This window comes from Anomalospiza imberbis, chromosome 9 (assembly GCF_031753505.1).
Source record: "Anomalospiza imberbis isolate Cuckoo-Finch-1a 21T00152 chromosome 9, ASM3175350v1, whole genome shotgun sequence".
In the NCBI taxonomy this organism is placed as follows: Eukaryota; Metazoa; Chordata; class Aves; order Passeriformes; family Viduidae; genus Anomalospiza; species Anomalospiza imberbis.
Window position 1 is genome coordinate 20,743,178 of NC_089689.1, and position 13,723 is coordinate 20,756,900.

Below are 13,723 nucleotides of genomic sequence, written 5' to 3' on the forward strand. Positions count from 1 at the left end.
GCTGTGTGCTGCCATGGAGCCTGTGGCATAACTGGGTTCCCCAGCAGCACAAGTGCCACCCACTGGGGTGGCTCCCCAGCCCCACGGGTTCTGTTTGCAGCCTTTCCTCTGCAGTGCACCCTCCAACCTGTACACACATGCTCGGCCAGCTCTGGAAGTTCAAACTCAGCACCTTGTGGTCCCATTACATGATCTGCTTGGCTTCAGGGTAAACCTGGTGGCCACAATAACTTTTTACAGCACGGTAAATGGTAACTTCTCCATGTGGACTTTGGCTTTCTGCATTTCTTGCAATTCTGTGCATAATCAGGTGAAATCCTGTAAAAGCTTGGTGCAAGTAAAAGGCCACAGAAAACTAAAATCTGGAACCATGCCTGGTAGCTGGAGATTTAAGAAACTCAGTTTAGAAGCAGAGGCTGAGCTGATTGTCTACACAGAGAAAAGTTATTAAAGTGAAAAGAGGTTTTCATTTTATCTGTTAAATTCATAACACAGCAAGGAATGGATGCTAGAAAAATTTAATCAAGAATGCAGCAAATATGAAGGTGATTAATTTTGATGTTTTTCTAGAACTCAGTCCTTTCTGAACCAGAAAGTCCTGGGTGGTGGAGGGAACCGAGCACTCCTGGGATGAAGCCCCTGCCCTGCTCAGTGCACAGGGTAGAGCTGGGCTGTGGCAGCTGTAAAACTCTAAATCTCTGGCATCTGTCACTGATTCTCTTTACTGTGGGGTTTGGACATCCATCTGGTTATATGGGAGCAGATATTTTCCACTTACATATAGAGTCATTTTGGGAGAGCTCAGAGATGGTTCCTGGGCAGAACCATCTGGTTATATGGGAGCAGATATTTTCCACTTACATATAGAGTCATTTTGGGAGAGCTCAGAGATGGTTCCTGGGCAGGACACAGTGGCTTCTGGAGTTTTCCTGGCTGTACAGCATCTCTGTGTCCCTGCAGCCCCCGGGCACTGAGCAGTGTAGCTGTGACACTCTGTGTAGTTCTTGTCTTTCTGATTGCTCAGCAGCCCCCTGTCAGCACAGTCTGGCTGCCAGGTGGAGGTGGTAGCCCTGATGTCGAAACTCTGCTCAAAGGGCTTTTCAGTTGTGTGGGGCTCTGTGCCTTCATTTAGCCATTGCAAAAATACATCATTACTGGGTAAAAAATGCTCAGTGATGTCTCCCAGAAGTGTTCAAGGCATCATTTTTGAACCCCTATCCAAGCTCCCAAGGAGGCTGACTTGGAGGAAGCCTTTTAATGGGAAAATAGACCTGTTTTTCAGGGAATTTCAGGAGAGGCTGTGTCAAAATGATTGAGACCCTGAGATTAGCTTCATTGGTTAGGGCATGGTGCTGATCACACCAGGGTTGTGGGTTTAATACCTGTGCGGGCCATTCACTTAAGAGTTGGACTTGGTGATCCCAGTGGGTCCCTTTCAACTCAGAACATTCTGTGATCTGTGATCTACTTCTTTTTTCTTTCCCCCACTTGAGAGTATTTTGTTTGGGTACCTAGCTCCGTGCTCTGGTAAACATTTAAATGTGGAAATTATATTTCTTGGTTTTCTGCAGACTGTACTACAGCTGCTGCAGGATGAAACAGTTGACACAAATAGAAAAAAAAAACAAAACTGTATTACAGAAGTGCCAGCATGTGCTTCCTATCATTAAGCAGAAAGTCTTCGTCTTTACCAGTAGATGAGGCAGGAATTTGGTTCATTACTATAGGAGGAGGACAGAGCAACATACAGTGGCATTAAAATGAAATGCAGGTCCCTTCCTGAGAACCCAGAATGCCTTTGCTTTAGTAACAAATATTCTGAAGAGGTCACTCATTCTGGCTCCCCATTCTGTTAGAATCATTCTACTATGGTATCTGTTTACAAAATAAGGTTTGCACTCGCTTTTAATTCTTAAAAGCAGAGGAAAAACCTGAACTTGGCAAAGCCTTTTGAACTGCTGAATCAAGAACTAGCTGCTTAGAAAAAAAGGGATTAAAACCTTTTAATCCTTTTGTGTAAAAAAAAAAAAAGTGTTTAATGTGGTAGGCATGCTGGCAAAATTAATTTTCATGTTTTTTCAAGCACAAGATTTCAGTTTTGTCTGTTTCCTGGTTCTGCATATCTTAGCGGGTTCTTTACACTATGCAATATGCTTTATTAACTTTGAAGTTTTGAAGAAATTTGCAAATAACAAAATGCAGATATGGAAGGAAAAATAAGTTGCTAGGAGCAGGCACAGCTGTTCTGTGCTGCATTAGGCAGTATGGTGATGACTTGATTTTAGCACCCCTTAGATGGGGGTTTTGTCCCTTGTACATATTGTGTGCAAGAGAGAGGTAGCCTGAGTTCAGGTACTGAATTTTGTGTGTGATTAAATGGATGTTCTATATGTATGCATTTGAAAGCCCTTAAGTGAATGTTGTGTAAATGGTGATAATTGGAGACTGTCTCCCTGCAGTCCTTTCTCAGGCTGAAAAAGGTCTAAGGCCAAAGGCCCAAATGCTTAATTGTATTAAACACAGAGGCTGAAAAATTTATTAACTCAGAAAGTGTGTATTACCAAGTTAATTGGAAGTGCCTTTAAGCTATTACCAGGTGGAAATTTGACTTCAGGTTTCAGTTTTAAATTAAAGCAGAAAACCATTCTGTGAGGCTGCTGGAAGGTCTGCTGTTGGAGCAGTGCTTTTCTGCTCTCCTCTGTTTTTCTGCTCTGTGTAATGCTTAGTGTAAATGCTGGGAAGTTAAAGCTGAGCCCATACATAGCTCTGGCTTTTCCCCAAAATATGTAAAAGCTGCACACACAAACTGTGAGTGCTCTAGGGAAATAAAAGCAGAAGATGGGAAATGAAGGCAACCTCAAGTTCTAGAATGATGTTTTACTGGGCTTCTTTTCTTTCTGCTTTGTTTTAAATCAGTATTCTTCAGTTGTATGCAGGACTGCTTTATGCTTCTTGGAATATTTTTCTTGTTTTGGTTATGTGTTATTTCAGGTATTGGAAGCAAGAAAGAATGATGTCATAGTAGAGGGATTTATTTATTTCCCCCCCACCCCCTTCCCATGGATGAGAGTCAGTCAAAGCCCAGGGATTAGCCAAAGTTAGGGATTTTCTTACTAAGATGTAAAGCAGCTCACATTGATAGCTAGCCAGGCACTTTGAGAAAGACATTGCAATTACAACAGCCTGGAAATAATAACGGAGAAAATTTACCACCCTGTGTGCAAAGTCTGTAGGCCCCCTGCAGATGTGATACGGAGAAAAACCACTTCCCCACTGTGTTAAGGTCTAAGTTGTCTGCATAAAACACCACAAATAAATCAGCACCTAGAATGTGCTTTGCACAGCATCCTCGTGTGATGGCTGCCTGAGACAATTCTGGTTCAGTATTGTCAGTTAATTTTAGGAGTTTAAACTTTGTCATCAATTTCCGTGATTCATAAAGAGACAAAATTAGAAATTTACTAAAGTGCAATACTATGATGACAGGCTGTTGCTGTATTTTATTAATATCCAGTAATCATGGCCTTTACACTTGAGGGAGCTAATGGCTTTTAACCCATATTGCTGTGGAATAAGCAGGTTTATCCAAACATCAGCATTTAACAGGGAAGGCTGAGTTTCTCTTGGTGAAGGTTGATGTATATGTAACTGTACAGACATGAACTAGAAGTACACAGGGCACAGGAGATTTTAAGATGTTTCTTCAAGAAGAAATTTAAAAATACTTGATTTTTACTTAAATCTGTGAGTATAAATCCTGTTGTTGGCAAAAGGAAAAAGAGGGCTTGAAAATGCCTGAGTGTGGGAGTTCCTGTTGTGTGTCTGCAGAGACACCTCAGCCCTGTCAAAGGCTTTGCCTTTAGATTGGGCTTATGCTCAGGAAAGAGCCTCTTTGCCAAGGTGGTGAAGAAGTAGGAGTTGAAGATTGTCAGAATTCCTGAGCTTAAGTCATTACAAATACTGATAAAAGTATGTGTTTAACCTTACATGTATCCTTGCATTCTCCTTTAGTTAAGCTTATTCCAGATAAACAAAGCATAGTGGGTCTTGCCTGCTGAAATGAGTGCCTTGAATCTTAGTTCAGTGTGTTTCCTGCTGGTGTTAAGGGAGAAGCACAGCTTCTGCTGAATGACTGCTTTTGTTATTTTTGTAATGTGATTTTTTTTTTTTACTGAAAGTTACATAGGTAATTGAACATGTTAAAAGATCTACTTCTTGGAATTTTAGATATTAATCATTCACATAATTTGATTTCATTTTGTACAAACTCAGAAGTTATCTCTGAGTAACTTCATGGAAGTCAGGAGAAGGTGGCAAGGAGAAATGGAACTTGCTCCGAGATAATGTTTGTAGATTTGATTATCATGGGCATTCACACTTGAAGCTGGAAAAGTCAACCACTAAAATTGGATTGAAATAGCAGAATCATTTGTCCTAGCTGTTGGGAATCTCTTAAGCATTAAAACAAAATAAGATCATAAAAAAGGAGGAAATATGCAGGTAACATGAGGTAACCCATAATTCAGATTGATTTGAGGAATATGTTGAATTCGAAGTGCTATTTTCTTTGATTGGGGTGCTGTTAAAGTTTTTTTTAAAGTGGAAAGGATAAAGGGTTATGATCCATATCCTGGATAAAAAGAAAATTGTGGAAGTATCTGAGCATGCAACTCCCCATCACATACATTTGCATTTATTTAATAAGTACTTTGCACCAAACAATAAAGAAGTTTCATTTACAAAGTGCTGTCATCTTACTGAAATAAAACCAAAATAGGAGAAATAAGAAATGAATTAGGATTGTACTCACTGAGACCCACAGAGGCTTTTCTAAGCTGTTGTTAAAGAAATGTTATTACAAGGCTCAAACAGACTCTTCCTACTTATAAATTATCCAAGAATAAAAAGTGCAAGTTTGAAAAATTGTATTTTGCCAAACAGTACTCCTGCTAATCACAAAAGGAACTACATTTAAACAGTGGTGGGTATATTTCAAGGAAAGCATGAGGATACGAAACATAAGGATAGCTGGAGAGCCCACTGACTTGTCTCCTGTCCTGCAATGGATGCTTAGGAGAAGAATCACCCATTAGCTTTTTCCAGAGTATCTTTCCAGTAGGCATCCATCCATGCACAGATATCAACCATCCAGGATCGTAAAGGAAACCGAGAAAGAGAAATACTTTAGCTGTATATAAAAGCATGGGCCACCTTTGTCTTCTAGACCACTTCATTTCCACTTCAAAGTCAGTCATGAACATGAGAAAGCCTGTGTCATTGTTGGTTTCTTCCCAGTGTTATAACGGAGCCACATCATCATTTTTCGCATATTCGTCCTGACAGCAGCCATGTGAGAACAGCAGGTTAGTTTTACAGAGGAAGGTGAGGCACAGTTGTGCCTTTGTGTATGTGACAGGCAAGGTTAAAGGCAGGGATTTAAACCTGAATTTCACAATTTCCAGGCTCAGGAACTGCTTTCATTGTGATCTGTTCATTCCAGTGTCAGTAATTTCTTAATATTCATTTAGGCCAGGCACCTAAATAAGATTTCCTATGCCTATTGTATGTCCTTATCCAGTTCATCTTATATTGCAACTGTAATTTTTTTGTTCACAGAGGAATCTGCTTCCAATCTTAATTTAGCTCAAGTCGTAAAAGCTTTCAGATAAAAATATAAGCTTCCCTCTTCTATAACACAAGTCTTATTTTTGGCTGCCCATCTATTTAGAGTAGTGAGAACTTCTATCACGAGGGCAGAGATTTTTTCTTTAAAATCTCTCAAAGCAAGTGAGTGTTGATAGAACATTTAATTGCAGACATGTTCAATAATACATTTTTCCTCAAACCTGTGTGTGACCCTTTTGAAAAATGGCATCCACAAGAACAGAAGGAGCATTATGTTGCCAGGCCATGAATTAAGATTTTTGAATGAGGAATATTTGATGTGGGTGTTAAATACTGAAAATGCATCCGGATTCCATTTAATTTTCTCATTTATTTTAAGAAAATGATGGATCTTTGAAATAAAACAAGTTAACATTTGTGTATATTAGGTATATTTATACTGGCAGATACTATACTTCAGCCACATGAAATTTTTGGCTTTTACAGAATTACAAGCAAACATATTTTATGTGATAATTGTGTGCTTAATGCGTATCAAAATGCGAGAATCTGTGCTAAATACCCAGGACCCAGCATTATTTTCAAGGATCTGACTAGTATTCAAGTCAGGTAATGCAGATTGTTACTCCTCAAAGACCATGGTTCACATAAAAGACACCTTGCCAGGTTAAAGGGAGGCTACACCTCTGTCCTCAGCCTTGAAGGAAATCTGACAAGAGATACTTTTCTCGCCGGGAAAGTCCTTTGAGTTCACTAAGAAGCTGCACAGCCTAAAAACAGCGCATCTGGTGAAGTGACTCTGAACTTATCTGCTAAAGAAAGGAAAACCTGGAAAAGGGAACTGAAATTTTACTCTTCTGCTACAGATATTTGGTAGGGCAGATTTTAAAACAGGTGCTGAGATGGTTTTCTGATTTATAAGAATTGTTTCGCAACAAATCTTCCAGAATAGCAGGGAGCAACAGTGATTTTATATATAACATACAGGTGAGAGAGGCATCTTCATGGCTGTGTCTGGCTCTGAGGTGCCCTGCAGGAATTGTGTTAGTGGCTCTCCAGGAAACCTGAGGTTCTGTCTTTGAGGGCTTCAGGTTCCCCTCCCAAACCCATCGCACTGTTTTGCAGGGAAGGGCAGACAACGACCACATTGGTTAGAGCATACCTGACTGTCTCTGGCTTTCTTTGCACGTTCTTGCTGACCTTTTAGAATATAATTCAAAGGAGCTTTTCTTTTGAACCCTTCACACACTCAGCTCAGAGCACTGCATGAGTTTTCTGCTATTTTTCCAGGATAGCTCAGTAAAGCAGTGTGTGCCTAAATCTCTGCAAGCATCTCGCCCATGCCATGAGGCCCTCTTTGGGATTCACTTTACAGGATTATCCACAAATCTGTGCTTGCTCGGCAAGTGGCTTTTTCAACACTACCAAATGTGAAAGTCCTTTTCTTCTGAAATGTTGTTTTTTGGTTTTAATTTCTCAATGGAGAGCATGTCTGAGCAAGTTGTTGTTTTTCCGCCCCCAGCCAAATAAGCTGAAGTCAGTTTCTTACAAGAGAAAGAAATGCACAGTTTTTTACAGTCTTCCTCCTCAGAACTGTGTTGTTCCCATAAGCTTTCTAGAATAATTTCATTTTGAGCAAAGACTAAACAGGGAAAATTTCAGCCAAGAAGGTGAAAGTTTTCCCATTCTCCTGCCTGAAGCTTGTGAGTGAATAGAAATGAGAGCAGTGACTTCTACTCCTGGTGTAACAGGAACTTGGTTTTAAAGTGAGGAGCAAAAATTAGTTCAGAGTGTGAGGCCTGAATGTGCTCCAGGGCTCTGTCACGAAGCAGAGAGGCCAGGGAGAGAAAGACTGAAGTAGTTTGGACTGAGGGGAACTGTGCCAGTCTGGAGTTGTTACTCCATGTGATAGAATAAGTGAAGGTGGGCACCCAGCCATCAGCACCTCTCCCTGCTGTCATCCAAGACTTGCTCAGGAGGTTCCCTCAAGCTGATAGTTCAGAGATTTGTCTTTGAACTACAATAGCTCTTTTTCATTTCCCCCCACTCCTTAAGCTTTCAACAGAAAATCTTCAGCTTTGGTCCATAGGTTACCAGGGAAAGGATATGTTTTCACTGCTAAATAATACAATTCCTTGTATTTATATGTAGCGTGTTTAAGCGACAAACAGTTAAATTAAAACTTCATACATGAATAATCTTCTATGGACACTGCTCATTTTGAATTTAAGGAGAGGGAAAGGACAACATGTAGGTTAATCTGTATTTTTGGTACATCCTTATTTTTTATGACTGTGTTTCTAGCACTACCCTAAGAGTGCAAATGCTCAAAATGGACTAAAAAAGACAGCTTGTACCATGATCTGGCCCTATCCCCAGTGTTGCCCCTTGGAGGTAACTAGTGATAGTCTTGTGGCAGCTTGCTCTGGGCAGTAGAGTTGCAGAGATGTTGGTTGGAGGGGAGGTGTGAAAGTTGTTTAGTCCACTTAACATGCATTTTTCACAGACACCAAGAGTTTAGTGGATGCTCTGTTGTGCTTGTTTTAGCTCTTACTGAGATGAGTATTGGGATTTGCTGTAAGAGTTACCAATCAGTATAAGAATATACTCATGCCTGACTCTATTGTCCTGGGGCCAGGACTCAGGATTATAGGTTTGCTTAATTAGTACTTTCCTTCCATTTCAAAATTTCAGGGCATAGAAATGTTTAAAATGCCTTTGTAGAAATACCTTTTCTCAGACTGAGAATTCGGTGTATATGCAGGTGTACTTCTGTGACTAGTCTTGGAGGATTTAGATTGTTTCCAGAAATCAGTGTTGCTCAAATGTGCAGGGGGAAAAAGGCTCATTGCAACAATGTAAAATCAAGGCAGCAGGTTTTTTAGCCTTTACTGCAGGTGAATGTTCAGTTTCCTTTTGTTCTGGTTTTAATAGTATTGATCTTTTTTAAATGTACAAAAGTAAAGTAAGTCCTCAGTGTATGTGCTGGGAAGTAAGTATAAAGTCAGAGATAAAATTGCATTGTATTCTTCAAGGACAAAAGTTTTTGGATTCTGCTGTATTTGCCATTTGAAAAAAAATTACACTACTTTACTAAGATCACAGAGTAAATAACAGAAAATCAGAAAACCAAATCAGCTGCTGAAGTGCAATACAAGGCATCAGCTCAGCACACTGCATAGCAAAACAGTCAATCACAATGCCATCACTAGCAGCCTGAATGGTAAATTAACATTTCTCTAGAATAGATGAGAGGTGAATAAACAGAGATATATGTAAATACAAACTAAGTGGAAATAGACATGATTATAGATGAGTAAATATGTGGAATCAGCATCAGTTAAGCAAGCAGACTTAATAATTGCTTGCTGTTCATGTCAGGACAATGTGCCAAACCTTTAGACAGCAGCCATCATGTCTTAAAAGGCATTTTCTGGGGTTTGTCTTGGGGGACAAGAGGTCCCGGGGGCTCTCTTCACCAAGGATGGCAAAATTCAGTACCCTTTCGTGAGGAATTTCTGTGGTGAGGCCAGGTCTGTGATACTCCTTCAGAGAAGCTTGTTGAGGACGGAATATGTGTATCCACTTCAGCACAGGGAGTGCTGGCCTGGTGGATCTGCCATCCGCCAGGGCCTTTTGGAAATGAGGCTGCACACGCAGCAGCAGCAGAGGTCCAGGTCTGCACTGTAGTGTCTCAGCTGTGTCCCCCAGATGGGCCGGGCTTGGGGCCGGCATGTCCCCGCATGGGTGCTTGGTGGCTCCCCAGCGCACGAGCACAGCCCGCGCGGAGCGTCGGATGTTGCAGGTTTTGAAGGGTTCTGCTGTCCTGCTGCCTCCGCGGTGGCTGACCGCCAGCCCCCTCTGCTAGGGGTGGCCTCAGCTGCTGGGTCTCTCTTCAGGTGGTGACGACTGGTCTGGCCTCGTCCCTCACTCTGAAACCAGTGGGTTGACCTCAGGCAGCTGCAGGCCTGGCTGTGAGCTGCCAGGAAATACCTGCTTCACCATGGTGTCTCCATGGGCTGCAGGGGAATACCTGCTCAGGCACCTGGAGCTCCTCATGCCCTTCTGGCTTGGTGCTCACAGGACTGTTTCTCACTTTTTACCTCATTCCTCACACTTGTGAGGTGTTCTGCTCTTTCTTAGCCCGTTACCACAGAGGCACCACCATGACAAGCCTGGCTGTGCCATGCTGTGGGGCCGTGGTGGGACTGCTGTGTCCAGCACAGGACAGCCCTGACCTGTCCTCACAAAGACCATCTTTGCAGCACACCCTGACACTCCTCACAGGCAGTGGTGCCATGTGAGAGAAGGAAGAAGCATCCTGGGCCTTTGGCAGTCTCCCTGGCCTGGGACACATGCACTGGAGCAAGGCAGAACCTGGTCTCTGGACTTTGTCAAAAGTGGGGAAGATTGAAGTAGTTCACTTGGTTGAGTGGCTGTGTGTGTTGTCACACTATGCCACCCTGCTAGGACAGGGCTCAGTAAGCAGTTAATGTGGGCTAAACCAGAAGGTGTAACTAGGGTTGAGGAGGTGCCACAGTTTCAGCCAAGTCTCCCAGGACTGCAGTTCAGGAGTGAAATTGTGCTCCACAGTTGATGAGAGAAAGGCGCTGTCTCCTGGGCTCTGCCTTACCCTGCCACTGCTCTCCATGCCCTGCTTGGAAAAGAAGAAAAAAGCATCTTTTTGCCAGGTTAGGAGCCCAAATCTGTTCCACAGAGGCTTTGGTGACGCTGGGGCTCCTTGTAGGATTCAGGTGCCAGTGTCTGGAGGCAGGGAGGGGTGGTGAAGGGGGTGAGGAGCAGAGCACTTGCCCCTGCCCTCTTCAGTAGCTGCCACTGCCTGCCTGATTCAGCTGTAACTGCAACTGCACCCATAGAATTTAAATCTCTCATACGTCAGAAAAATGAATTTAAAGGCTGTAGTCTTTGGGATCGCTGAATTTGTATCCTTCCTAGATCAGGGAAATTCAGCTCTCAGTTTGTCTAGAGGTCAAAGCACCTGGGCTGACAGATGTCATGCCCCTCTCCCTCAAGAACATACTCATGGATGTGTCTACAATGTGAAGGTGTGGAACCACCAGCAGCTCTGCTGGGGTAATTGTTTTGTTATCTTGGGGTTGAACAGGTTTCTTCTTTTACTCAGGCTCCTTACTACGTGCCAGCAGCTGTCTCTGACCTGTTTATAGGTCAGGCTCGTCTTTGAGGTGGTTGATAAGAATTGTATTTGAAACATGGCCATAGTGTGACCTGTGCGTGGAATGGCATCATGAGTGGACTCTGTTCACTCTCCCTGTGGAGTTAAATGTTTTAGTGCTTTATAGGAATACAGGATCATCAAATGCTTCTCACAAGGACAAAGCAGTGTTTCAAGATGATCCTCAGATCACATAGTGCAAAATTTTCCCATACAGCAAGTACAGAAGAATAATACAACCATCCAGCCTGGATGCATACTTTTATCCATCTGAATCTGTTATGTAAATCTCAAAGACACAGCTCTATTTTCATGAGATTTTTAACTGATTATTTAAGTGTTATATGATACTTTTTTTTTTTCATTTTTGCCAAGTCTTTTATGCCTGAATGCCATTTTGGTTTCTTTGCTGACTTTCATTTCTAGTGATTAGTTTCTTAACAAGCATAGGCTAGCCTCTGTAGGTTTCCAGATACTTAAACTGTAGTATTTTTATGTCAGTCCACATTTAAAATGAAACTAAAGGTTGTTATTTGTATACTTAAAACTGTATCTGTTAATTTTTATGGATGTGTTAACAGCTTTCAGTTTAACTAATGTCAAGATATGGTACATTTCGTAGGTTTGGTGTGTCAGCTGTTCTGTAATTTCCAGTGCTATGAGCATGGTATAAATCTGCAAAAATCCATTTATTAAAAAATAAACTGTAAAATGGTTCCAAATTGTCATATACCTGAATGAATGCCCAGGGGGCAAGGAGGAGCCTTCTATTGCCTTCATTTATAGGCAATAAAGAGACTGGACTTTATTCATTTCAGGAGAAAAAGGTACTCAAGCAGCAACTGTCCTTGTCATGTTGCAGTCTGCACTGAATTTGTGTGGCTGAGGCCATTCAACTTGGATTTGTAGTAAGAGCACCAGTTATCTTATAATTTAGATTAACATGACACATTCCATGCTTATCTGATGTTATGTCCTCATGGGGGTGATTTGGTTATTTTTCCAGGCAAGCCAACCTTTATGAAGGCTCCTGAAGATCAGATTGGGATTTCTGGAGGAGTGGCCTCTTTTGTGTGTCAGGCAACAGGAGAGCCCAAACCTCGTATCACGTGGATGAAGAAGGGGAAGAAAGTCAGTTCTCAGCGGTTTGAGGTAATTACCAAAAGGGGGGGGGAAAAAACAAAAAACAAAAAAAAAAAAAAGCCCAAACCCGAAAATTTGGTGATCAGTCTAATCCTCACAGGTCTTAATTGCACAATAATCATACTGCAACCTGGGTATCTCTTTGTCACTACAATCCAGAGTGTAAAGCAGATTTCCTTCCCTGCAGCAATGCAATCTGTAGAGCAGGTGGTGTCCTTTGAGCATGATGCTGGAAACACACCAGCAGGACATCCTCCTTCAGATGGGAGACTGGGGCTTACAGAGAATTGGATGGCAGATAAGAGCTGGATCTAGCAGTATTTTTCTCTTTTCATTGTCAGAATTTATAAGGCACCTCTTTGACCTGCAATCCCCAGTCGAATTCAAAAGTGAGATGCCAAAACACTACTGGAAATCTTTTTAAGTGATGGCTACTGCCATCCCTCCCACAAAGGTGCTTGGAAGGGGAATGGTGAAGGGTTAATTGACATCCCTGTGAGCTAAAGTAGGAGAGAAAGGAAGGGAGAAGAGCAGGTATCAGAAACATCTTTGAAAAGGGGTCCAATTTGGTTTATATTTTACATAGCAAATACATTTTCACTGACTTTCTCCACCTTTTTCTCCACTTTCCTTTTTGGTGTTGGGCTCCCCTCTCTAAAACTGCCCTTGCAAATGTGGCCCTTCTACAATTCTGCTGCCTTTCCTCTACTCCTCTGTCTTTGATGTTATTGCTTTCCTGACTGGAGCACAAGATGACTTTGCTGCCCAGAATGGATTGATTCAACTCACAAATTTTAATCATGAATTCATATGTGAGCAGAAAACCTTGATTAAAGTAATCAATTTTAATCTTGTTTTACATGGTTATTTTTCCCTGGTAAAGGTTTTGTTGTATAGTAACTATTTAAACATTCTAATTTGTAAGTATATACAACCTTTATAGCGAAATTGGTGCTTGTTGTGGCTTACTAGAGGGCTATGCCATATTACATGCATTTATATGAGCAATTTCATACCTTTGTTCACATCAGTTTGGATGCATAGCTTGTGTCAGGAGATAGTGATTATTTTTTCCTAAGTAACTATTAATTTTACTTCATTATTAGTCTTAATTAGGGAACATTTGGAATTAAGTTTAAATGGAGAAGAAAACCAAATCTGATGTACACATGCTAGGTTGTAACACAGAAGAGGTATCCATCGTTAGCAAATTAACAACATTTTGGCCTCAGCATCTGTCTGGCCCTTAGTAGTTGTAGTTCTGTTTCTATCACACAGTGTTTGTTCAAAGGATAGCGAGGGCAAAAGAGATTTCTGCTGTTTCATCTCTTAGCTTTTTAGTCCTTATCACTGAAGTGAATTAATCTCTGTAGCTGACTTTGTCTTGTTTTTAAAAAATTAATTCTTTGAAGTGTATTATGGTGATATTCATATTTCTCTTTCTTTACCTGACTGTATTAGGGGATTCTTCTTGAAACAGAAGGGCTATTCCTTCCAGCATGAGGAATAACACATTTTTTAGTGGTCTTGGTTACCTTTTGATTTCTTCCTATTTCTCCTATCACTGCAGAGTCTTGTGGTGCATTGTTTTCCTCCTTCCTGTTCTTTCTCTTTTGATCTTTATGCTGTGGGAAGTGCTCCTAAACAGGCCCTTGAAAATAGGGTGAAAGTTTTGCATGGGGGTAGCAGCCCTAGGTTGACATCCGTGTCTGGAATGAAGGATCCTTTTAGTTTCTTCATTTCCCCTCAGTTCCCAAGAGA

The 13,723-nt window shown here is 41.4% G+C and overlaps 1 protein-coding gene across 17 annotated transcripts in view; it reads left to right on the forward strand.

The window, feature by feature from the left end:
* Window positions 1-13,723, forward strand: part of PTPRF (protein tyrosine phosphatase receptor type F) — a 378,733-nt gene that overhangs the window by 172,297 nt on the left and 192,713 nt on the right. For all 17 annotated transcript variants that reach the window (XM_068199067.1, XM_068199066.1, XM_068199070.1 and 14 more), the window contains exon 4: window positions 11,826-11,971. In XM_068199067.1, coding sequence (XP_068055168.1) covers window positions 11,826-11,971 — 146 coding nt within the window. The remainder of the gene's footprint in view (window positions 1-11,825; window positions 11,972-13,723) is intronic.